Source organism: Abrus precatorius, unplaced genomic scaffold (assembly GCF_003935025.1).
Source record: "Abrus precatorius isolate BTA unplaced genomic scaffold, Abrus_2018 Scaffold4, whole genome shotgun sequence".
Taxonomy (NCBI): domain Eukaryota; kingdom Viridiplantae; phylum Streptophyta; class Magnoliopsida; order Fabales; family Fabaceae; genus Abrus; species Abrus precatorius.
The window spans coordinates 2,691,183-2,716,858 of record NW_020874384.1 but is presented as its reverse complement, the minus strand read 5'-3'; the positions used below and the strand labels follow the sequence as shown (position 1 = coordinate 2,716,858).

The following is a 25,676-nucleotide window of genomic DNA, read 5'->3' as shown; positions in this document are numbered from 1 at the left end:
AATCGTGTTTAATAAAGCACTTCCGAACTGATTCCAAATCACTCCTTCCATTAGAGTATAGTTTCACTCATTAAATCATTCAAACCAACATCATATTTTATAACAATCACAAAATGTTCATATACATATCTTGACCCATAGTCTATACACTTCAAATCACAAATATAATATCATTCGACATGTTTCCATAACACTTCACATTTAGTACTCATCATAAATTCCATGTGAATATTACATAACCATTTGATCCAAACAATCAAACATATATATTCTTAGCTAATACTCATAAATATTAAACTTTAAACACATATTGTCACAAAATTCCTATGTAATAGTGCTCCAATGAGCAAAATAAAAACTTTACTAAAATGACAAAATAAAACTCTTTTTACCTTGGTGTGGAAGTTTAGAAAAGGAGTTCGTGAAAGATCTTGCTTAAACGATGAGTTCTTCCTAAATATTGCAAGAGATCTCTTTTTAGAAGTGAAAAATTAGAAAAACAACCAAGAAAATGGAGAACCAAACTTCAAGAACTTACCTAGTAGAGAGGAATGAACTTTGAAGCTTTGATCGGAGGAAGATTGAGGTTTATCAAGGGTTTTCTAAAAGAAAAAGAGGAGAAAAGTTAGAGGAAACTTTAGAGAGGTTTATAACTTAGAGTATAATTCAAGTTTCTTAGAGCACTTCTCTCGCTACAGCAAAAAAAATCAGATAAAATTTTCTCTTACTGTCTATCATTTTAGCTACAACAAGAGTTTCTTGCTACAGCGAGAATGTTATTGAGTAATCCTTATCCACTTCTTCCAACAACAAGACTTTTTCGACTTTCTCGTTATAACGAAAAGGCTTTAGATAGCTCAATTATAAATGACTTTCCTCGCTATAGTGAGACACATATTACTACAGCAAAAAATCTTGCAACTGACACACTTAAAACTAAAACTTTTTATACGTTACAAAAATTTATAATTACAAAAGTAAGGGTGTTCTCCTTATAACTTTTATGAGTTTCAATTTCAAATTTTAATTGTCTTTGTTTATTTTTTTTTTATAAAAATTTACTAAAGTTGGTTTATTTATAAAGTACAAAAAATAAAAAAAAATACCGATTATTAATTTAATTTAGAGTATATAATGATTTTAATTCATAAAATTAAAAAAAAAAGAATAACCCTTTATTTGTTTATTTTATATATAAGTTTACTTTAAAGATAATCCACGTATTACACTATAATTTGTTTGACGTCTAATTATATGCACTTCTTTGATACAAACAATAAATATAATAACTTCATATTTTCACATTTATTGTTTATATTTTTATTTTATTATTTTTTTTACCTTTTTTCTCTTTCAATCACATCTTTTACCATTCTAATATCTTTTTTTTTCTATCTTAAATGATTAAGTGTTAAGAATTATGGTGAGAATTAAAATAATTGAATAATAATTACAGCAATTACTATATCATTGTAACATCGTAACAGTAGTTATAAATAATTGAAATCTTATCTTACTGCCTCCTAACACTATACTTTTGTAACAAATTGTTAGTAATTTATTAAAAATTATAAAAAAAAATATAAATCTCACTTCCTTGATCTTAATTTAATATTACTGTAATTTATCTTTATCCTTTGAAAGTGACATTATTATAGATTCGTGAGAAAAATGTTTCTATGCTATCGTTAAAATTCAAAGCAATTAAAATTTATTATTGAAATTTGTAATTTATCTTTATTAGCTAATTTATAATTTACCGGGAAAGATACATTTTAGGACAATTACAAAGCTACTTATTTACAGTTCTTCAACAGACGTTAGACCAACTTATTATTTACATGACACAGTTAAAATTATCTTATTTTATTCGGTGTAGAAAAAATTTTGGAGAACCTAAACAGATTAGAGCGCAAGTTACCACGAAAATATTTTATAATATTTCTGATGTTTTAACTTTTGTCATCGTTGCCGACCTAGTGAAAAATTTAATCAAGTTACAATTATTAAGGGTATGTTTATTTTCTATTTTTAAAAGAATTTTTTTAAAATATAGTATAAATTAAAAAAATAAAAAATTCTTTTTAAATGAGAAAAGATCTTGCAATTTCCGTGAAATTAAATCGGTTAAAACGCTAAAAATATTGGGAACAAAGGAATATTCGTCATTTCGACGGAGATACAAATATTCAGCCCATTCTTGCCAAGAAAATACCAACACTAACGGAATGGGTAAATATGGCCACCGTTAGTCCCATTCCATCTTCACACATTGCGTATGAGCATAAACTCTGTCGAAATTTAATACTCTAATTTCTGACTACCATTTCATTTCACTAGAGCGCTTATAAACAAAGAAATTAAGAGGCCAAGAACAAGACCAAATTAAGAGGTCAAAAACAAGTCACATGAGCACGAAACCGAAACAGAAACCCAAACTCAAACCCCTAACATTCCAACGCCTAAAATAACAGACCACATAAACCCTAACACACATCCTCAAGCCCTAATTCCTCCAGCTTCCGTCAGAAGCACCTCCATCTCCACCGCGAGAGTAGCGCGAACCCCCGTCACCATAACCACGGTCTCGGCCACCGCCAAAACCACCTCCTCCATATCCTCCGTTACGGCTATATCCACCTTCACGACGACCACCGTATCCACCACCACCACCACGGCTGTATCCACCACCATCTCCATAACCTCCGCCTCCGCCTCCGCCGCCGCTCCTACCGCGGGACTGAGCTTCATTCACAGTAATGTTTCGACCATCAAGATTCTGGCCGTTCATCCCTTCGATCGCATCTTTCATAGACTGCTCCGAGGTGAAGGTCACAAATCCGAAACCTCTGGACCTCCCAGTCTCACGATCGTTGATAACCTGCACAATAAAAACCAAATACCGCGTCAGATCCAAAGTAAAACAGCACGAAAAACAAAAACAGAACCGATAGAAACCGATCGATCTTCGCCTTTGGTTCAAAGATGAAGATGAACGTACCTATTGGCGTGAGTAATAAAAGAATCATATAGTAACACAAGTAGAGTATCATAGATCAAGTAACGCAAACAGATCAGAGATCACAGATCAGAATGGGATCGAGAAAATCCGAATCCGAATCGTGTCAGATCAGATGCAAAGCCTGCAACAAACGGACCTTCGATTCAACGACGTGGCCGTAAGGAGAGAAGGCTTTCTCCAGAGCATCGTTGTCGGTGGCCCAAGCAAGCCCACCCACAAAGCAACGGTACTCAACTTCTGCAGAAGCCATGGACACAGAATAAAACCCTAAATATTTTGGGACACAGTGGGAAATAAGAGAGAAGAGCAGCACGAAGATTATTGCCAAGCCCAAGGGATGGTTAAATAGGAGTTGATTTGTTAACCACGGTTACGGCGGGGGATCGAACCAGGGTTAAACTAGTAACCGTGTTTGGTTACCGGTTCTCGCTCTACCTATCTATGTACACTTTTACCCTTCGTCAGATAAAATATTTTCTCTCGTTATAATTAAGATAAAATTTAAGTGTGAGTATTTACAGGGTTATTTTTAATTAAAATAATTTTTTTATATTATATAATAAAAATTAATATTAAAAATATATTGACTAGTAAATTAATACATTATTAAAATAAAATTAGAATTTTAATTCTAATACAACAAGAACAATACTTATAATCTGCATACAAATCTTCTCCTTATAATTAGCTATTTCTGTCTTAGCCATTGAGTTTAATAATTCGTCAAAATTTATTCTGCGAGAATCTGGTGATGTTAGTCAATTAAAATTTATAGTTAAAAACTTTAAACTGTTTAAAATAAAAGGCAATTTTAATAATTAAATTGATAATTTATTTTATGAATCAAATTTAATGTTAGATTTAAAAATATATAAATAAAATAAAATATAATTATATGTTAAAACTGAAGTGGAAAGTGACGGTAGAAAGAGATGGAAGCGCGAAGCTACGACTCCAGCCAAACAAGTGCAAATTGCGCATTTGGGAAGCAAGCGGCACGTGTGTGCTGTGAAAATTTGTCATTGTGGACCCCGTCACGTGATGAACGATGATGCTACCGTTGAGATGAAGAGCAGACAGATCAGATCACTAAGGATACTCCAAAATATCTGACGTAACTAGAGCAAAATATCTCATCCCTGTAACTACATATTTGTCCCTCAGCCTTTCAACTAAATCTCTTTTTGTTGTTACAATTTTTTATATTTTTATTATTTTAAGTAAATCAAACTTTGTGTCTCCTTTTTTTTTATATGGTAATTATATTTTATAATTATAAAAAAAATAAGATTTTACGTGAAATTCCGAAAATATGGCTTAATTTAAAAGTTGCCATTAGCTTTTTATGAATTAAAAAAATATTATTTTGAGAAGATAAAGTTGTCATTTCTGATATTTTATTTTTAAAAAATTAAAATTTAAACTTTTTCATTAATAATCTTTAACTTTTAAAAAAAATTATTGACAATTTTAAATTGTTGTGTCTATAAATTAATTGTAAGTGAAGGTAGGACAGATGTTTTAATATAGTTTGAGTTCTTCAAAAAAATATGAATATTATAATAATAATAATTTTTATGGTGAGATTCTTACAAACATTCCGGAAGGTGTGTTATTTAAGTGTAAAAATTTAATATCTTGTTGAAAATAATATAATTATATTTTTTAAAAAATTATTAATTATTATTGTTATTTTATTATTCTAATTTAATTGTTATTATTACTAATATTTTCAGTTATATGTAACGTTTAGTAAGCAATTACACTGATTAAAATATTTTAAATGTTTTGAAAAAATTGCACGTAAGAGGCACAAACTTTTCTGACTATATTTATCTATGGGTTATGACTTTTAGAGCTTGCTAGTTCTTGAGAGCCTTGTACATTCAAACAAGAAGAGTTTGTTGTGTCCTAAAGGATTTTCGACTACACCGAAATAATTCTTAAGAATAATATTCTACACGCCTTAAACTATATTATTGATCAGCTACTTCGAATCAATAAATAATGAAAATCCCATCAACAACGCTGCAAATAACCATGAAAACGGTATCAACGTGAATCCACCTAATCCAATTGTTTCGTAGTCAACTATGCAAAACCTTTTCCAAACATGTCAAAAATAGAAATGTTCCAAGGGAAAACTTTAAACTATGGCAAGAATGTGTCTATTCTGTTCTTGATCTGCACGGCGTAGCTCATGCTCTCACACAACTGAAACCAGATTCAAATGCTACCCCAAAATTGGAAGACTGGACTTCTGGTAACAAGGTTTGTAGACATACTATTCTCAATACATTGTCTAATGAATTATTTGATGTCTATTGTTCCTATAAGGAAACCAACAAAATTTGGGAGTTTTTGATTCTCAAATATACTACTGAGGATACTAGAAGAGAAAAGTTCATCATCGGATGTAAGATTGGTGTAATCATACGTATTTATTATTATGCCTATTGATTACGATTGTGTAAGCTCGAACTATGTGAATTGTTTATATATTGGAATATGGAATATAAAAGTTATGTGATTGCCGGATAAGGAGCAGGGCAGTCGTTGTGCCGTATAATGATGTTATTATATATAAAGTGCAGTGTGAGTTGAATAATGATTGTTAAATGTGCTGAATGCAGACTATTTAGAAAGCATGATTAAGAATTGGTATTATTTTCCTCGAGAAAGAGAAATTTTGGAGTTTGGGTACAGGGTCTCTCACTCAAGCGAGATTAGTCTCGCTTAAGTGAGGACAAATAGGATTGCCTCAGTTGTAACCTCGCTCAGACGAAAAGAAATCTTGATCATGCAAGAGGTGACCTCGCTCAAGCGAGAGGTTCTCGCTCAAGTGAGGAATCACAGGAAAATTTAGTAGCTCTCTGGACCCAATCTCGCCTAAACGAGATTGCTACTCGCCTGGGTAAGATGTATCTCGCTCAAGCAAGAATATCATAAAATTAAGAGGATCCACTATCTGATTTTCTCACCTAGGCAAGGGTTGACTCGCCCAGGCAAAAGCAGATCTTGCTCAAGCGAGAATTAGCTTGCTTAAGTAAGAGCGCGTGCACTAGAGGGGGTATTTAAAGGGGCCTCAACGCCTAGAAACTTCATTTTCTCACCAAACAACTTTTCTCTCTCTTTCTCTCTCTATTCTCTCTCCTATTACTCTTAGAGAAAACCTTCCCGAAGTCGAATTTCTCTAAGATCAAAGCGAGATTTTCTATCTCATTAAGATCTAGGTGAGTTCTCAGAGCTCAGTTTTCAGTTTTTACTTTGTTTATTCTCTCTTTCTCAAGGGACTTAAATCATGTTGTTCTAAGTAGATCTGAGCCTTTCAAACTGTATTTTAAACCCAAACAGTTGATCTATCTCTGCAGAACTCATTAGGAGTACGATCTTGGAACTTATTCTAAGTAAGGGGAGCTTACCTAATTCGATCTAGTTCATTTAGTAGAGGCTGAGATATTCATATAAATGATTTCATTATAGCTGAGAATAATGAGCTGTATAAGTTAAATCATGAACTAGAACTCAGAACCTATATAGTCGAACAAATTTCAATATTATCAGATGAGTGTATTTCTTGCTGTATGATAAATGTTTGTAGCGTTGTGGTGAAAGGTTATATGCTGATTTGTTGTAATAAATGAGCTAAGGATGTTAATATTTGCTAAAATATTTAATTAATATTTTTAGCTGCTTAGTTTTACTATGTGTTGTATGCCAAAATGCTAAATTTTGTTGTGAATATATGTGTGGCTGTACTATTAAGGCTAGATGAAAATGCATTTATTGCTGTATTGTTGAGGCTGAAAATGAATATTTATTGTATTGTAAAATGTTGATTTAGTTGTGTTGCATCATATTCATCATTATCATCCTAGAGCTGTCTAGGACATTGAGTTGTGTTGTATCTGGATCCAGATACTAGGATGGGTTGCTCCCAGACCAGAACAATTCCTCTGGATTACTTAGGTTGTAAAACTAGATGGAAACTAAATCACTGCATTTGCATTAGATGAGCTGAACATGCTGCATTGTTTTATTGAAGCTGTGGGCTGACTGTTATGAGTTGTTCAAATAATTTTATCTATATTCATTTATATTTGAGTAATGAGGTTGTCAATTATATAAGCTCACTCTTGCATTTTGTTGTGTTGGTATGTGTGTGTGTGCTGCAATGATCGTACGATGGTACATGAGCAGAAGGTGCAGAAAATGAATCTACTTTTCAAATTGGAAAGTCTGGCTGAAAGACATTGGAGTTAGCTTTGTGGAAGAGCAGGATGTTAATCCTTCTGTGGACTAAATTTTAGGCATTAAGTATAAACTGTTAGATTTTTTTATTTGCCCAGGAAATGTAATTACATTTTGAACCCTTGTATTTTGAAAACCCTCACTGAATCAATATGTTGTGTGTGTGTGTGTGTATATTATAAATTTTATGTAGGTTCGGTGTAATATGAGAAATGGTTAAAGAAATTTTGTTATTTTGTTAATGTGAATGCCGAAGTTTAATTTGCTATAAGTTTATGTTTTTAAATTCATGTATATAATATCCAATAAATGGATAAATTAATTAAGAATGGTAATGCAGAATATCATTGATTCTTTATAAAAAGGAGTCATGGCATCGGACACTATTATAAGTGAGAGATGAATGATGAAGAAGATATCAAGACTTAGATACCACAAGCTAATGGAAGACATGAAAGCTGAGAAGATCACACTGTCTGAGAATTTTGTCGTTGGACTACTAATTGAAAAATTATCAGAATCTTAGGAGGATTATAAGCAGTAACTAAAGCATAAGAATAAATCATTGTCTCTCGCTGAACTTATCACCCACATTATGCTACTCGATGTAGACATAGGAAGAGAAGTGACAATCCTCCAAAACCAAATGCAAATTTGATTGAAGAAGATGACGTTATATTTGCGGTCATTTCTCAAGCCTTGCTAATAGCTAATGTGAGTGATTGGGTGGTAGACTCTGAGGCTATCAAGCACATCTGGCAAACAAAAATATGTTTACCTCCTACACTTTAGTGGGAGATGAAGAAAAACAAGTGTATCTTGGTGACTCAAGGACTACTGAAGTTCTTAGAAAAGGAAAAGTTCTTTTGAAGCTCATATCTGGCAAGACCTTGGCTCTTAACGAAGTACTACATGTTCCTATTATTAGGGCAAACTTAATTTCTGTTAGTTTACTGGGAAAAGTTTGAGTCAATGTGTCTTTTAAATCTGATAAAATTATGATGACAAAAAATAATGTGTTTGTGGGAAAAGATTATTGTAAACAAGGACTGTTTGTACTCAATGTTGCTCATGTTATCAATGAAAATATTTCATCTTCTACTTATTTAATTAACTCTATAGATATTTGGTATGCTAGTTTAGGACATGTTAGTGCTTTTTATATAAAGGAAATGCAATATCAAGGTTTGATTTCTAATTTTAGTGCTTTTTATATAAAAGAAATGCAATATCAAGGTTTGATTTCTGGTTTTAGTAATGGATGATTAAGCAAATGTGAAATATGAGTGGAATAACTAAAAAATCATGTTTACCTATAGGATGAAACACCAAAATGCTAAAATTAATTCATTATGATTTAGGAAATTTAAAGCAAACTATGACTAAAGGTGGGAAAAAATATTATGTGACTTTTATTGATGATTTCTCTAGATATACCAAAATATATTTTCTTAGAAATAAAGTTTGTAAGCTCCTCAAATCTTTATATGGTCTAAAATAAGCTCATAAGCAATGGCATGATAAGTTTGACCAAACTTTTGTTAGTAATAGTTTTTCCACTATTAAAGTTGATAAATGTGTATACACAAAATTAGAAAATGATGAATATGTGATTATTTGTCTATATGTGGATGACATGCTTATTTTTCGTATTAGCCATTGACATAGTGCATCAAACAAAATGCTTTCTTGCATCTAAATTTGACATGAAAGACATAAGTGAAGCTAGTGTAATTCTGAGAGTTAAAATCATAAAAAAGTGTAATAGTATAATATTATCACAAGAACATTATTTTGAGAAAATTCTAAATAAATTTAAATATTTTGATGTCAAACCAATGAGTAACTCTTATGATGCTAACACCCAGTTGAAGAAAAATAGAGGTGATCTAATTGCTTAGTCTCAATATGCATAAATTATTGGGAGTATGATGCATTTAATAAATTTCACTATACCTGATATTGCATATACTGTATGCAAATTAAGTAGATATACTCATAATCTTAGTAATGATCATTGGGTCGCTTTGGCTAGGTTATTAAAATATTTGAGAGTTGACATGAATTATGGTCTTACTTATAACGAATTTCCAACTGTATTAGAAGAATAATACAGTGATGCTAACTGGATTTCAGATTCAGATGAGATTAAATCCACTGGTGACTTTTGTCTTCACCTTTAGTGGTGATGCAGTAACTCAGAGTTCAAGAGAAAAAAAAACATAGAATAATAAAGCAGCTGCTAAAGGATGGAATTATATCCATTGACTATGTGAAGTCAGAATTGAACTTGGCAGATCATTTGACCAAGCTTTTGGGAAAGAATTTAATAAATACCACATCGAGGGGAATGGGACTTAAGCTAATTTGATATCTAACATTAATAGTAACCCAACCTTATGAGTGGAGATCCCATAAAAAAGTTCATATGGGTAATAACAAGTCAATTGTTGGTCTTGCTAGTACATTATTTATCCTTTCCTATGGTGTGAGAAATATGAGAAGTAATATACTACATTAACGTCAAGATAAGCTAGAGTTTTTAATGAATTCTATATCCCTTATGGGTTGTGTATAAAGTGTAGTACATACATGATAGAATCACCTATATAAGTGTGGAATTAGGCCGCTCCTATGAGATTATAGCTTAGTCTCTAGAGCACTCATGAACATCTAAGCACATGGCCGAAAAGCACAACACAGCGTTAACAGCAAGAGAAATATATGGTGTAAATGTAATCAAATGAGACTGTAATTTACATAAAAAAATGTATTGGTTCATAGAAATTTTACTTCACCAATTACATTGTTAATTAAGGTCTTATTTATCTAGGTCTGCTTCATAGTTTAAAAGACATCAGACTCAAAGCATTTACATTTATGGTGTAACCCAGTTTTAAAATAATTTATTTTATTACATTACATTCTTTTAAAATAAGCGGAGAATTGTTGGAAATAATATAATTATATTTCAAAAGAATTTATTAATTATTATTGTTATTTTATTATTCTAATTTAATTGTTATTATTACTTATATTTTCAGTTATATGTAATGTTTAGTGAGCAATTACACTAATTAAAGTATTTTACCTTTTTATGGGTTATGAGTTTTAGAACTTGTCAGTTCTTAAGAGCCTTGTACATTCAAACAATAAGAGTCTGTTGTATCCTGAAGGATTTTCGACTACACTGAAATAATCCTTAAGAACAGTGTTCTACATGCCTCAAACTATATTATTGATCAGCTACTTCGAGTCATTTCGACAACATATCTATGTATATGGCAAATAAATATCATTTGGAGAGTTGAAGTATTGGGTTAGTCAATATATTTATCAAGGTGAATTTTCAAAAATAGTAGAAAGTATTATGTATTATTGTCCAATATCCATCTTTTGCGGATTCATGCAATATCATACAATTTAAATAACAAGTGATGATAATGTCCAACAAATGTTTTAGATACATCAATAGTATCATCCCCTAACTTCTCCCATTGAGTTGTACATTATTTCTAAAGAAGATGATGAGGAAGTATATGCAAGCACCATGCCAAATAAAAAGGTAGAATGAGAACAAAACAATAATGAAAGTGTTGATGACTTTGAAGAAACTGCCTCAAGACTTTCAGGTGGTCGAGGAATAGGCTGCATATATCCAAATTGACGCACAAGACGATCAACTGCGTGCCACTTTATAACTTCAAAACATATCAAAGGACCAATAGTTGACCATACAAGTTGTTCTTTTTTCACGGCATCTGCAATTACACCATCAATATCATCATCCTCGTATGGTCACCACAGAAACTGCATTAAAAAACAAAATACTACTTTTTGATTTGAAAAATAATGATTTCTACACTCTTCTATCTAACATATTTAAAAATAAACTAATAATTTACCTCATTAACACCTATTTGATCTAATGCTAGTATGATAGCCCCAAGAGTCTTAAGAGGATTGTTCACTGGATATTGAATTTGTCTCCACCTAAGAACAAGTGGAAATAGTATTGGTTCACTAAGGATTTGAGTCAACCATGGGAGTCAGTGTCATACCCATACTTGATACAATATTACACACCCACAAATTTCTCTATTATGTCATTATGCATGATCTAAGCCTTTATACAAAACAAAAAGATATGTCGATCCCAACCTATAATTTCCAATTTCACTCACATATGCCAACAAGTGCGAGAATTTTATGTGTACCACATAATTACTTTTATTCGTCATCAGAACATGTCCTAGTAAATAAAGTATATATTCTCGTGCATGTTGTGTTATTGTAATGTCATAATATACCGATAGCCAACTAAGGTGTTGTGTTAGCCACTTCAATCTAATTTTTGAACGTTCAATATCAGTGGTTGTCGGTCAGCTACCTAATACCTCTTCGCATATATTTAAAACCAGAGAAAAAACCACAAGATTCATCAAGAAACTCAAACGGCCATTACGGAATTAGAAAAAAAGAATCATAAGTTGCCGATGGATGCTATGCATTCCATGATGGAGAAACTCTTGAAACAAGTTTAATTATTGGGTGACAATGCAAATTCTAAAGACGAATAAGAGGTAGTCAGCGATGCACATTCTGCAAGATTTTGGATAGAGTACAGATTTTGTTTCCTACTTTTGATGGCACAAGTTATCGTGAATGGAGACCCAAATCTGAACAGTTCTTTGAATTGGAAAATACTCCTCAAGATCAACAGGAAAAGCTTTTGTTATTATCAATGGAAGGGAAAGCATTTATGTGGCAAAGGCATTACACGACTCATAACAGTAATAGGCTGAAATCTTGGCAGCATATTCTTCAGGATGTGGCTTCAAGATTTAACATGGGCAATTATGATGATCCCATATCAGAACTATCTAAACTACGCCAAGATGGTACCTTGCTTGATTATTTTGAAAAGTTTGATCAATTATTAGTAAGGGTAGATGTTACCGAAGATATGACTATCAGTTTTTTCTTGGGAGGATTACACGCTTCATTAGAAAAATCAGTCCGTATTCATAACCCCAGGTCCCTACAAAATACTATGCATCTAGCTAGATTGCAAGATGAGGTTCCACAAGAATTAGAACAAAAATTGACAGGTAATAAACAGAAGTAATTTGATGGTGCAAAAAGCTATTACAGAAGTTGGAATTCAACAACAGTACACTCATGACCATCACCAATACAGAGTCCATCAGCTCATTCTTCTACAAATCCAGCTACAAAGGAAATCTCTACAACAAAACCTTCTTCTACCAACAGAAGAAAGATGAGTGCCAGGATAGCAAAAGGTCTCTACAAGTTTTGTGGTGAGTCATGGGATAAGAATCACAGAGAAAAGTGTGTTGTAAGGGAAAATTAAGTGTCCTATTCGCTGCTTAAGGTGAGGCATCAAAAGAATCTGAAGAGGAGGCAGATTAGGAGAATATTATAGCCCTGGGAAAAGAGCTGTTAGCCACTAATGCAATTCAAATCTCACTAAATGCACTTAAAGGGATCGTAGGCGGCCAGACCTTGCAATTGAAAGGAATTATTAACAATAAAGAGTTACCATTTTTAATGAACACTAGAAGCACTCACAATTTTGTGAGTGATAGATGGGTGTAGACATTGGGATTAACAACTCAGTCCATCAAAGAGTTTCCTGTGGTGGTAGCAAGTGATAGACCAGTCATTATAAACAAGAAGTGTGAGCATTTGAGTTGGAAATTTCGAGATCATGAATTTGTGGGAGATTTTTGGTCTTACCTGGATCTAACTTTGGGGTAATCCTTGGGATGCATTGGCTAAAGACACTTGGAGAAATAAGATGGAACTGCAACTCTCTTACTATGAAATTTGAACATACTGGGAAGACAATGAAGTTAGTGGGAGAACAATAATGTAGACAGCACTAAAGAGCATCTACAGCTATGCATTGCATTTTACCAGACGCAATGCTGTTATCTATTTCAATTCTGGAGCCTCAACAAGAGAATTCACATCAAGAAACAACTTTGACAGAAAATTGGTACAATACTAAGTTTCATTCCGCAACAGAAATGACCCCATTTGAAGCTTTATACGGTTACAAACCAATCAGCAACAATCCCTTGATGGCAGGTGACACAGCAGTTGAAGCAGTAGATTGTACCATCAGGACTCGAGAAGAAATTGCAACTATTTTACAAAAGAATCTAAGGAAAGCACAGGAGAGGATGCGGTTGTATGCTAACAAAAATAGCACCGACAAGGAATTTGCAATGGGTGATTAGGTATATTTAAAGTTGCAGCCATTCAAACAACAAATAATACCTAATGCAGCGTTTCACAAATTAGCTGCACGATTTTATGGTCCTTACAGAGTTGCCACTAGAGTAGGGAAGGTGGCATACAAGCTACATTTACCGTTTCAAGCTCACATCCATAATGTATTCCATATCTCTTTGCTAAAATGACATCATGGCAATCATTCAGTTTCTACAGCACTTCCAAGTTTTGATTCCAATGATCAATTAGAATTGAAGCCAATTGACATCTTAGCTAAAAGAATAAAGAAAAGAGACAACAAGTCGGTTACAATAGTTTTGGTACATTGGCAACATACCACGCCCAAAGAAGCTACATGACATGAGGTGTACAGGCTGAAGAAACAGTTTCCTCATGTAGATTAGGGGTCTTTATTGATGCGGCCAGCGGATGAAAGGGCCTTGGGGGTAAGGCCTTCTAAGGATGGCAATGGGTAAAGTACTTGATGGGCACCTGTAAAATTTACCCACAATAGGTAGGGTATTTACCCGCTATATGAGTACGAGTATAAGTATGGGTAAAAACCCGCAAATTTTAATGAGGATGGGTGCGGGTATGGGTATCTAAGTACCCACCCTGCCCCATACCCGCATATATATATATGCTTAAACTTTATTCTACAATTATGCATTGAATTTTTGTATTATTATATTACTTATGTGAAGTTATATAAGATTAATATAAAAATATATTTAATAATAAAGTAAACTAAAAAATTTATTTTGGTTTATAATTTTTAATAGAAAAATTTATTTACTATTTTATATCATTTAATTAGGCTAATATAATTTAATTATTATATAATTAATATGAGATTGACTTTTTTTAAAATATTATTTATATATGCTACACATAAAATATTTTTCACACAAATATTTTTGTTAATAAAATATATTATAAATATTTTATAAATTTTATAATCACCTACTATTACCGTAAATTTTTATTTATTAATAATATTTAAATTTTATTTTTTATATTTTAATTTAAAATAATATTTTTCTATGCAACATATATATTACAAGCACAACTATAATCTATTGAATCTAAATAATATTATTCTTACTATTTATTCACGTTCAAAGAAGTTTTTGAAAAGATATAAATATAAAAAATTATTGTTAATTTTTTTCAGATAAAAAAGTATAATATTTTTTAATATACACGTATATTTCTTTATTATAAAATTTTATTGTGACTATTTATCTTTTATTCAAATTCTTTTAAAATTTATATATATTATAAATATTTAATTCATTAAAATAATTTTTCAAAAATTTATATTTTTGATAAAATACTTTCGTATAGTATATGAGTTAAAAATACTAGTATTAATATATATATATATATATATATATATATTATTTTAATTAAATCTATTATTTTTCTTACAATTTCAAATTCAAAAGTAAAAAAAATATTTTATGTATTCATTTTCTATTGTTAGTATTGAACTTATCTACTCTAACTCTATTCTCATTCTCAATGTCTATCTCATTAATACCTAACAACTATGAAACGTTATTCATTAGAGTTAGTTACAAGAGGTCAGCAAGTGATCCACACGAAGGGACAACTACTGTGCATATCTATTTTGTTGTCGCTCTAACATTGTCAATCGATCCAATCTCACACAAGATAGGCTTATCACTAACAAATAATTTGTGTGTTTAGTTTTGCTTATTGTTTCTAAAAATTTTAGTTTAGAAAATTATTATATTAAGATACATTTAGTATTTATGATATTTGAATATATGTTTTTTTATCTATGTTTGTATCTTGGTCGGCAACTACATATTGAATTTTTGTATTATTATGCTACTTATGTGAAGTTATATAAACATATTTTTCTTTATAAATATTTTTTTTCTCAAATAAGCGCAGGTAATGGGTACAAGATGGGTATACGGGTACCCAGAGGGTACGGGTACGAGGATTAATGTTCATACCCACGCGGGTATGGGCCAGGTACGAGTATTTTTTTTTTAAATGCGGGTATAGGGATGGGTACTATAGTACCCTACCCATACCCTACCCATTGTCATCCCTAAGACCTTCAGATGGAGGAGAAATTGTAATACACGGTTTATAAAAAATAACTGAGGGTAAAAAGGTAATAAAGGTTGTTAGAAATTAAGTGGGAATGGTAATTAATTCCATTACTTTCACTTGTATAAATAGTAGTATCTTATTATAATACGATTCATGCAGAAAAAGTAATAACATTCAGTCCCTTGAATTGTTCTTCCTCATGTGAGTTCCACGAGTGAGTTTCTTTTATCTCTGTGTTCTACATTCTGCGTGTGAGGATTCCTATTCTATATTTTGAGAGTCAGTGAGGAATCGTAAATTGATAATCATCAATCTAGCAGATGGATCTGCAAAAGCAAGGATTATTTACTAGTTACAAGATTGGTAAACTAGAATTTTGTAAGCATTGCATTTGCGGAAAAGCTTGTAGGGTCAAATTCAGCCCAGGTCATCAAAGGACAAAAGCCACCCCTAATTATGTCCATGTTGATATGTGGGGTTTGTCCAGTACCTCCTCAAACTCTGGTGTTGTATTTCCTCTCTATAGTGGATGACTATCGAGAAAGCTATGAGTTTACTTTCAGAAAACCAAATATGAAGCTTTTGAAAATTTCAGAAGTTGGAAATACTTGTTGAGAATCAAACTGGGAGATCAATGAAGAGACTCAGAACTAATAATGGTCTTGAATTTTGCTTAGAGTTATTCAATATTTTTTATAAGCAAAATAGGATAGCGAGGCATAGAATCGTGGTTGGAACCCTTCAACAAAATGGCTTACAAAAAAGTTTAATAGGACTATTTTGGAAATAGTGAGGTGTATGATGCTTAACGTAGGAATTCCAAAGGTTTTTTGTGTTGAAGGCATTACCACCACTACTTACTTGATAAACAGATGTCTGTCTAGTGCTCTTGACATGAAGTCACCTAAGAAAATCCATTCAGGTCACTCCTCAAACCTTGAAAATTTACGAATCTTTGGCTGTGTTGTCTATACTCATATTAGGCAAGATAAATTAGAAGCAAGGGCTGTTAAATGCATGTTTCTAGGATGCCTAAAAGAGATGAAGGCATATAGGTTGTGGTATCTTGAGCCAAGATTCAAGAAATGTATTATCTGCAGAGATGTTATGGTCAATGAGATAGAGATGGCATATACACCTAATGACACTGAGGTTGTGTCTGGTAAACAAAGTTCAGAAACTCATAAGGCAACAGTTAAGGTAGAGCCTAGACACTCGTCAGTTGGCGTCTAATCAAGTGACTTGGATGATAGCCCTAATAGACTAGATGATGAAATTAAAGAAGATGAAGTCATTGATAGATACAGTGTAGCAAGTGGTAGAACCAAAAGGACAATCAAACCTTCAGAAAGGTATGGTTATGCACACTTAATTTGTAACACCCTACTTTATTTAGTTTATGCTTAAGTCATAATTACTAAACACAGTAGTTGCATTACATTAATGAAAGTTTTTTTTTATTCCACTCATTCATTTTATATTGATTTAGTAGTAAATTATCGGATGTATAAAGGAGCGAGACGTTATAAAAATAAAAATAAAAGAAAATCGAATATAGAATAACCTGGATAAACATAGTAATTAATTTAACTCATACATTTTACAAAAAGGTAACTAGATACATATATGTATATAGGACACCATGTTATTTACATACAGTCAGGAATACATATAAGGACCACTACATACAAAAAGATCAGTGACTCATGTCATCAAAGTGCAGTCCTAACGAGACTTCATAGGACAATTTAGAACTAAGATTTGTGTCCTACAACTACTATCATGGCCCAGTAAACTATCCTACCAAAAAAGAGACATATTGTACAAAGTTAGCTACTTCACCAACTACTCAGACAGAAAGTCATTGGCCATAGCAGGCCCAGCAGGAGTATAGTGGTCAGGTCTAGGGGAGGATGATGATGAGTTTGTAGCTTCTAATGGGTCACTCTCATATTCAAGCGGATCTTCAGAGATTACTCGCAAAGGCAAAACAGATACAGATTTTGTATAATTTGCAGTTGTAAGATGTGTTACGAATAGTGAAAATGCGAAATATGGAGTAGTAGGGATGAATGCAGGATGAAAAAAGAGGTACAGAAAAGTCCCTATTACTAAAGAAATAAACCCTAAAACAACACAATCCAACTATACAAAGAGAGTTAAGGGTAGGATCATAGTCTGGCCACATATCCGAAAACTCAATGTAGATCACTACTATTGTATCCATCATGTAGATCTGAGAATGAAACAGAAACTAAGTAGGGTGAGAATTTTGAAAATTCTTAGTAGGGTTGTGTATTTCTATATGACATTGCTTTTATTCTCAGTTTATTCAGTTTTTATTTAAATAAAGGGTTGTTAAACCAATAAGGAAATCTTTCAATTATGATTATTGAAAACATGGCCCGAACCAAAGTAAATTTTATGTCTAACATTTGTAATACACAAGATCATAATGATTATGATACACATATACAAGAAATTAAATAAATAATTAAAAGACTCAACATGAATCATATATGTGACATAACAATACTTAAAGTTGTAATTGAAACCAACATTGAAATGAATTAATATTAATTAAAATACTTTCAATCACATAATAATGTACTTAATTCTCATATATGTTTCTATCCTTGGTCCGCAGGGAATTCTTGGCCATAAGACTCTTGAGTAATAGTCTGCTTATCAGGATCAAGCTCGTTTCTATATAGGATTTGTCAGGCTTACTTTTCCCAATGCTCCCCACCGACTTATTCGCCTGAACATTTTATTCGGAGCTGGCCCAAGTTATATAGGACTTTCTTATAACTTTCAATCATCTTAGACTTTCATAACTTTTATATTGTATCTCATATATCTCTTTGAAATTTTACAATTTATCTATAATTCTTACAAAATTTGTGCAGCATAACAGATCATGTTTGCTTTCCCATAAATAGTGCCAACTAACAAATAGACATTCACATATATCATAGCAAATAAATAAATAAATAAAATCTTAAAATTCATGATCCCTTCCTTAAAGGGATAAATTCTGCCCTATTTTATTTTTACTACATTTATTGCTATATGACTTCAATAGACCTGAATTTTTTATATGTTGAAGCCCTATTTGTCTATTTTCTAACCTAATTGGTCCCATTCAATTTTGACAACTACAACTTAAGATTTTTGCTTTCTACTATGACTTATCCTATGATTAGCCAAAATAGCACTAAAAAATGTTAAAATCTACCAAATTTCGAATTCTAAGTGTATGAATTCAAAATTCATGTTATTTTAAAGTTAAGGAATCAAATTTTAATATCCAAAAAGTTTTATTTCATTTTTTTAAATAGAACTCAAGTTATAAGATTCTAAAATTGGTTGTTATAGGTTGCTCTGTTTCTGACTCAACAGCACTAGGGATAATTTCAAAAAAATTCTGGGAACTGCTCAAATTGAATTGGACTCTAAAATTTTTATTGTATAAACTAATATATCTTAGCTTTTTAACAAATTTTTTTTCACCTCAATCCAAGTTATGTGGAACGAGTTATTTCTTAAGCAAGCTTACCTGCCCAAAATCAAAATCTGAAACTTAAATCAAATCTCAAAATTTCATAACTAATTCTATACTAATCCAATTGCTTAATAATTTATACATATAAAAATCTCTGGATGTCTAGTTTAAGTTAAAAATATTTTCATAATATTTAAACAGTTAAATAATTGGTCAACATAGTGTATTTGTATGGAAACTCTAGAGAATTCTGTTTTTAGACTTGTTGTTTTCTTTCTTTTCTTTGTTTTTCTACTTGTTCTACCTTCAAACTCACCCAACCCACCATTAATCCAGCTATACATAAAAAAAACACCACTTAAATTATGGATTTTGATATTTAAAACATAAGCTAGGCAGCCACACATATCCACATAAGCATAACAACAAAGATAGAACCCTACCTCCTTTGAGTACCAATTTGATTCCAAAGATGTTTCTAATTTGCAAATGTGGGTGAGCTTGAGAGAAAAGTTTATGAAGGTAAGAAAAGGAGAAAGATGGAGAAGAGAATCAGGGAGAAAAATGATAAATTTATAAAGAGATTAGGGGAAGCAAAATATCTAAGTGGAAATGATGAATGAAGTTACTTGGTTAATTTTGATAGGTTCATAAATCTTGTGGTCTCAAATGAGCCACAAGGTTGATTATGAGCCATTGGATCAAGGTGTGGTAGATGGCTTTCCCACCGTTGGATCTAGGACAAATAATATTATTTTATTCTGATAATTTAAATTACTGAAATTATACCGGTTTCTCTCCTAAAATAAAATTCTACTATAAGTTTTTAATTCTAGTCTAGCTAATCAACATAGATTTGAATTTTGATAAATATTCAATTAATCTCTTATTAACCTTATTCATGTAAATTAATCGAGAAAATTAAATAATAGCATAAAATAGACACTTAAAATTTTAGACGTTACCTAATTGTATTCTTCTTAGTAGCTACTAGTGAGGTTCAGGATAAGGAGCCCAAGAGCGTGTCATCGGCTTTAGCAAGTAAGGAGAAGGATAAACGGCAGAGTGTCGTGGATGAAGAAATGACATCACTTCATCATAACAATACTTGGAGTTTGATTAGAAGGCCTGCTGGTTCTAGTTTGGTCAATTGTAAATGGATATTCAAGTGTAAGGAAGGAATTCTAGGAATTGACCAAGGATGTTACAAAGTAAGGTTGGTCGCTAGGGGTTTTACACAAAGGGAAGGGATTGACTTCAACGAGATGTTCTCTCCCTTTGTGAAGCATAGATCCATTCAAATCCTCCTAGCTATGGTTGTTAAGCTTGACCTTGAGCTGAAACAGATGGACGTCAAGACTACCTTCTTATATGGAGAGTTAAATAAGACCATTTACATGAAGTAACCAGAAGGATTTGAGGTAGAAGGTAAAGAGGATTATGTTTGTAAGATAAACAATCCCTGTATGGTGTGAAACAATCGCCAAGGCAATGGAACAGTCAATTTGATGAGTTTATGACTCAAATTGGTTTCATGAGAAGTAAATATGATACCTATGTTTACTTCAAGTTTTTAGCTAAAAATGTCTTCGTGATATTACTGCTCTACATGGATGACATCCTGATAGAAAGCAAAAGTATGCCTAAAGTAAAGAAGGTGAAGTTCAAACTGAATGAAGAGTTTGAGATGAAGGATCTAGGAGCATCTAAGAAGATTTTGAGGATTGAGATAATAAGAACAAGATATCAAAGATGTATGTATCTGTCACAGGAAATGTACTTCAGAAAATCCTTGAGAAGTTTGGAATGACAAACTTGAAGCCTGTTTCCACACCTCTGGCTCAGCACTACAAGTTGAGTCTGAGTTAGTCTCTCCAAACGGTTGAGGAACAAATGTATATGGATTTAATTTCATATGCAAACATTGTTGGTTCTGTTATGTATGCATTGGTTTGCACGTCTCCAAACATAGCCTATAGAGTGAGTATTGTAAGCAAGTTCATGACATGCCCTGGACGAGCACATTGGCAAGCTCTCCAGTGGATTCTCAAACACTTGAAAGGATCACTTGGGAGAGTTTTGGTTTATGGTGGAGCCAGAAACAAGGTTAGGACTGCTCCTATTGAAGGGTTTGTGGATTCAGACTATGTTGGATGTTTGGATACAAGAAAATCACTCACAGGTTATTTATTCACAATGTATAGTACTACTATTAGTTGGAAGGCAAGTTTGTAGAAGTCAGTTGCATTGTCCACCATTGAAGTGGAATATGGTGCCATGGCTGAAACTATGAAGGAAGCTCTATCGTCCATTATCCTAATAATAGTGCAATACGGTCGTCAAAGCACCAAGTTACATTTTGTGAGAGAGGAGATTACTCATGAATCAATGAAGATAAAAAAAGGTTTTGACTGATAATAATTCCTCTGATATGATTACAAAGGCATTACCAAGTAGTAAGTGTTAGCAATTTTGGGTCATACATATATATAATATATATATATATATATATATATATATATATATATATATTACATAATTAAATGTGTTGGGGCCATTATTTTATTAGCCAAAATATTAAAGTGGACTAATTAATATAAAGTTTATGGTTAAAGGCATATATGTCATGAAAGGTTAATTGTGTAGATACCATTAGTGATATTATAATTTGATGAGGGGCCAAATTATAATTATCAATTTTGGGATAACTAACGGCAGTTACCAATACAAGGGTTATGGTCCCCATTTGTAGAGCAAGTAACAACACGTACAATTACACTTCTTTCCCTCTTTATTCTCATCAGAAGAGAAACCTAAAAGGAAATCTAAGGTGCTCTACATTTGGAAGATCAAATACCTGTTATCAATCTCATAACCTTCATATTCCTCATAACAAATTCAGGTACGTTTCTGCATTCTATTTTCATCATGAATTGGGGTATGAGTTCATAAGAAAATCTATGATTGTGCTGTAATTTTTATTCTATATGGATAATAACATGTGGTTAGGTACAATTATTATTTCATAGAAAGCCCAACAATTGGTATCAGAGACCTCCATGCTTAATTCATGTATGATTTTTGGAAATTTTTAATTTAGGGTTTCAAAATTGAGATGTAATTTGGCTTGCGCTATTGAATTCGCATTGCAATTTTGCTGACCATATTTTTGTACGACATTATGAATTGCGATGCATGACATTACGTATTGATTTCTGTTTCAATTTCTATTTCTCTCTCTTTATCTCCTTTTTTGTGGTAGAGGGTTCTCAAATAGTTCCAATAATTAATGGTCTTCAACATTGCTAATATTTTATTAGTTAAATCTGAAACTCTATTATTATTTTGCATCGTAGATTTGCCTTCCGAATGGTTTAAAACTTTGATCTATACATTTGGATCATTACGTCAATTTAGTTAGAATTCAGGCTATTTGAAATTGAAATTGCGTACGCTAGTCAAATTTTGTTCAAATTGAAATTGAATTATGGCGATTTAATTTTGTTGAAATTGAAATTGCGTACGCTGGTCAAATCGACTTCTTTTGTTTGGATTTGAAATTGAAATTTAGTATTGAATTTGAAATTAAAATTGCATAATGAATTTCAAAATTAAAATTGTGTATTGGATTTTGTACGATGTATTGAATATGTTCTTGTGCATTGAAATCATACAAATTTTTTTTATAATGTTTATTATAATACTAGAATTAAGATACATTGAAATTGTACGAAATTTTTTTTATTTTGGTATATCAATATTCAAATTTTGGTTATTGTTTGTATATTTTATACAAAAGTTTAACATTTTAAATGAGCTAATTGAATCAAGAAATCACCAAAGTGACATTTCCTGTGTAGATTATTCATAAGAAATGTTAAATGTTAGTATGTATGTTTATCCATGCGAGTAGATCATTACAACAAGGGTACCATTAGCAATTAATATTACTGTCCAAAGACTTGATATTGATAATGCACTAGGTATCTTGAGATGGGTTATGCCATTATTTAAACATATTGATGATTGGATTTTATTATAATGTGAGCATAATTATATTGTTTACTTTGTTCCTTTCAGTTGTTGCTTCTATATTTGCTAATCTGAATTCGGTTCCAGTTCTTAATGGTACAAATTTTAAGGACTAGAAAGAGAACATGAAAATTGTTCTTGGCTGCATGGATCTAGACCTTGCATTAAGGATTGAGAAACCCTCTTTTCTTATGGATTATAGTACCTCTGAACAGAGGAAACTTCATGAGAAGTAGGATCACTCAAATCGCATGAGTCTTATGATCATTAAGCACAACAATCCTGAGATCTTTAGGAGTATCGTTTCAGATGATATAACAAGTGCCAAAGAATTCCTTGCTGAAATTGAAAAGTGCTTTGCAAAATCCAATAAGACGGAAACAAGTACTCTTCTTCAGAACTTGATTTCCATGAAATATCAAGGCAAAGGAAATGTAAGGGAATACATTATGGGAATGTCAAATATTGCTTCAAAATTAAGGGCACTAAAGCTTGAGCTGTCAGAAGACTTGCTTATTCATTTAGTGCTGATTTCTCTACCTTTATAGTTTAGTCAGTTTAAGATCTCTTATAACTGTCAAAAGAAGAAATGGTCTCTTAATGAGCTCATTTCATACTGTGTGCAAGAAGAAGAAAGAATGAAGCAAGAAAGGACTGAAAGTGCCTACTTTGCGAGTGCCTCTAAAGATAAGGGCAAAAGAAAGATGACTCAAGAATTTAAGAATGAAGTTGTTAAGGGTCCAACACAAAAGAAACAAAATCAGGGTAACAACTATTGCTTTTGCAGTAAGTCTGGACATGTAAAGAAGAAATGTATCAAATATCATGCTTGGCGTGCAAGGAAAGGTATTTTTTTACTTTGATCTGTTCTGAGGTCAATTTAGCTTCAGTACCTAGAAACACTTGGTGGTTAGATTCAGGTTCCACTACTAACATCAGTGTTTCAATGTAGGGTTGCCTAAGCTACCAGAAGCCAATTGATTATGAAAGATGGATATATGTTGGAGATGGAAAATCGGTGGAAGTGGAAGTTATAAGGCATTTTAGATTATTATTATTATGTACTGGATTTTATTTGGATTTAAAAGACACTTTTGTTGTACCGTCATTTAGACGGAATTTGGTTTCAGTTTCTTATTTGGACAAGTTAGGTTATTTGTGTTCATTTGGTTTCAATTTCTTATTGTTGGAACTGGTTCACTTTTGGCTTATGATAATCTATATTTGCTTGACACTGTAGCTACCTACAATGAATCCTGAAATGCGGAATCACGTGGTACTAAGCGTAAAATTGACAATATTAACTCAGGAGCATTATGGCACAGGTGCCTAAGTCACATCTCTAAAAATAGAGTTGAACGACTTGTGTCAAATGGGATCTTGGATTTCATTGACTTCACAGACTTTGATGTTTGTGTTGAATGCGTTAAAGGTAAACAGACCAAAACAAAGAAATTAGGTGCGTATAGAGCTACGGACGTCTTAGAGTTGATACATACAGACATTTATGGGCCATTTCCTACACCTTCTTGGAATGGTCAGCAATATTTTATATCATTCATAGACGATTACTCTAGATATGCATACCTATTTCTTATACATGAAAAGTCACAATATCTGGATGTGTTCAAAACATTCAAAGTTGAAGTTGAGAATCAACTTAACAAAAGAATCAAAAGTGTCAGATCTGATCGTGGTGATGAATACTATGGCAGATATAACGGTTCAGGTAAACAACGTCCAGGGCCTTTTCCCAAGTACCTAGAGGAATGTGGAATCGTTCCACAGTACACCATGTCGGGGTCACCTAGCATGAATGGTGTGGCTGAAAGATGAAACAGGACTATTAAGGATATGGTAAGGAGCATGATCTATCATTCTACCTTACCAGAGTTACTCTGGGGAGAGGCACTAAAGACTGCAGCTTACATTCTAAATAGAGTGCCAACAAAGGTAGCTGCCAAAACGCCTTATGAGCTTTGGAGTGGAAAAAAGCCTAGCCTGAAACATTTTCATGTGTGGAGATGTCCAGCTGAGGCAAGGCCTTATAGACCAAATGAAAAGAAATTGGACTTCCAACTAGTGAGCAACTACTTTATTGGTTATTCTGAAAGATCCAAGGGCTATAAATTTTATGATTCCACACTAAAGACAATTTTTGAGATGGGAACTGCCACGTTCTTTGAGGATATTGAGTTTGGGGGAAGAATAAGGTTAGAGACTTTGTCTTAGAGGAAGAATCGGTAACAATTCTAAAACTGATTTAAACAGTTGCTTTTGATAAAGCAAGTTCGGAACCTCCACAAGACATTGTTATTAAACCCCATACTCAAGATGATTTGGTTGTTCATGAAGAACAAACTCAAAATCCTCAAGAACTTATGCATCATGAGCCAATACCTTTGCGGAGATCCACTAGAGAAAGAAGAAGTGTTATTCTGGATGATTACATAGTATTTCTTCATAAACATGAGGAAAATAATGGTATGATGGAAGATGATCCAGTCAACTTTC

General features: G+C 32.3%; 1 protein-coding gene across 1 annotated transcript; it reads right to left on the bottom strand.

The window, feature by feature from the left end:
- Positions 1 to 1,406: 1,406 nt before the first annotated feature.
- Positions 1,407 to 3,329, bottom strand: LOC113864567 (glycine-rich RNA-binding protein 2-like). The gene is made up of 2 exons (XM_027498426.1): positions 3,159 to 3,329; positions 1,407 to 2,881 (listed from the first exon to the last, which is right to left on the bottom strand). The coding sequence occupies exons 1-2, from the start codon at positions 3,270 to 3,272 to the stop codon at positions 2,507 to 2,509; spliced, it is 489 nt and encodes a 162-aa protein (XP_027354227.1). The 5' UTR covers positions 3,273 to 3,329; the 3' UTR covers positions 1,407 to 2,506.
- Between the last annotated feature and the right edge of the window lie 22,347 nt (positions 3,330 to 25,676).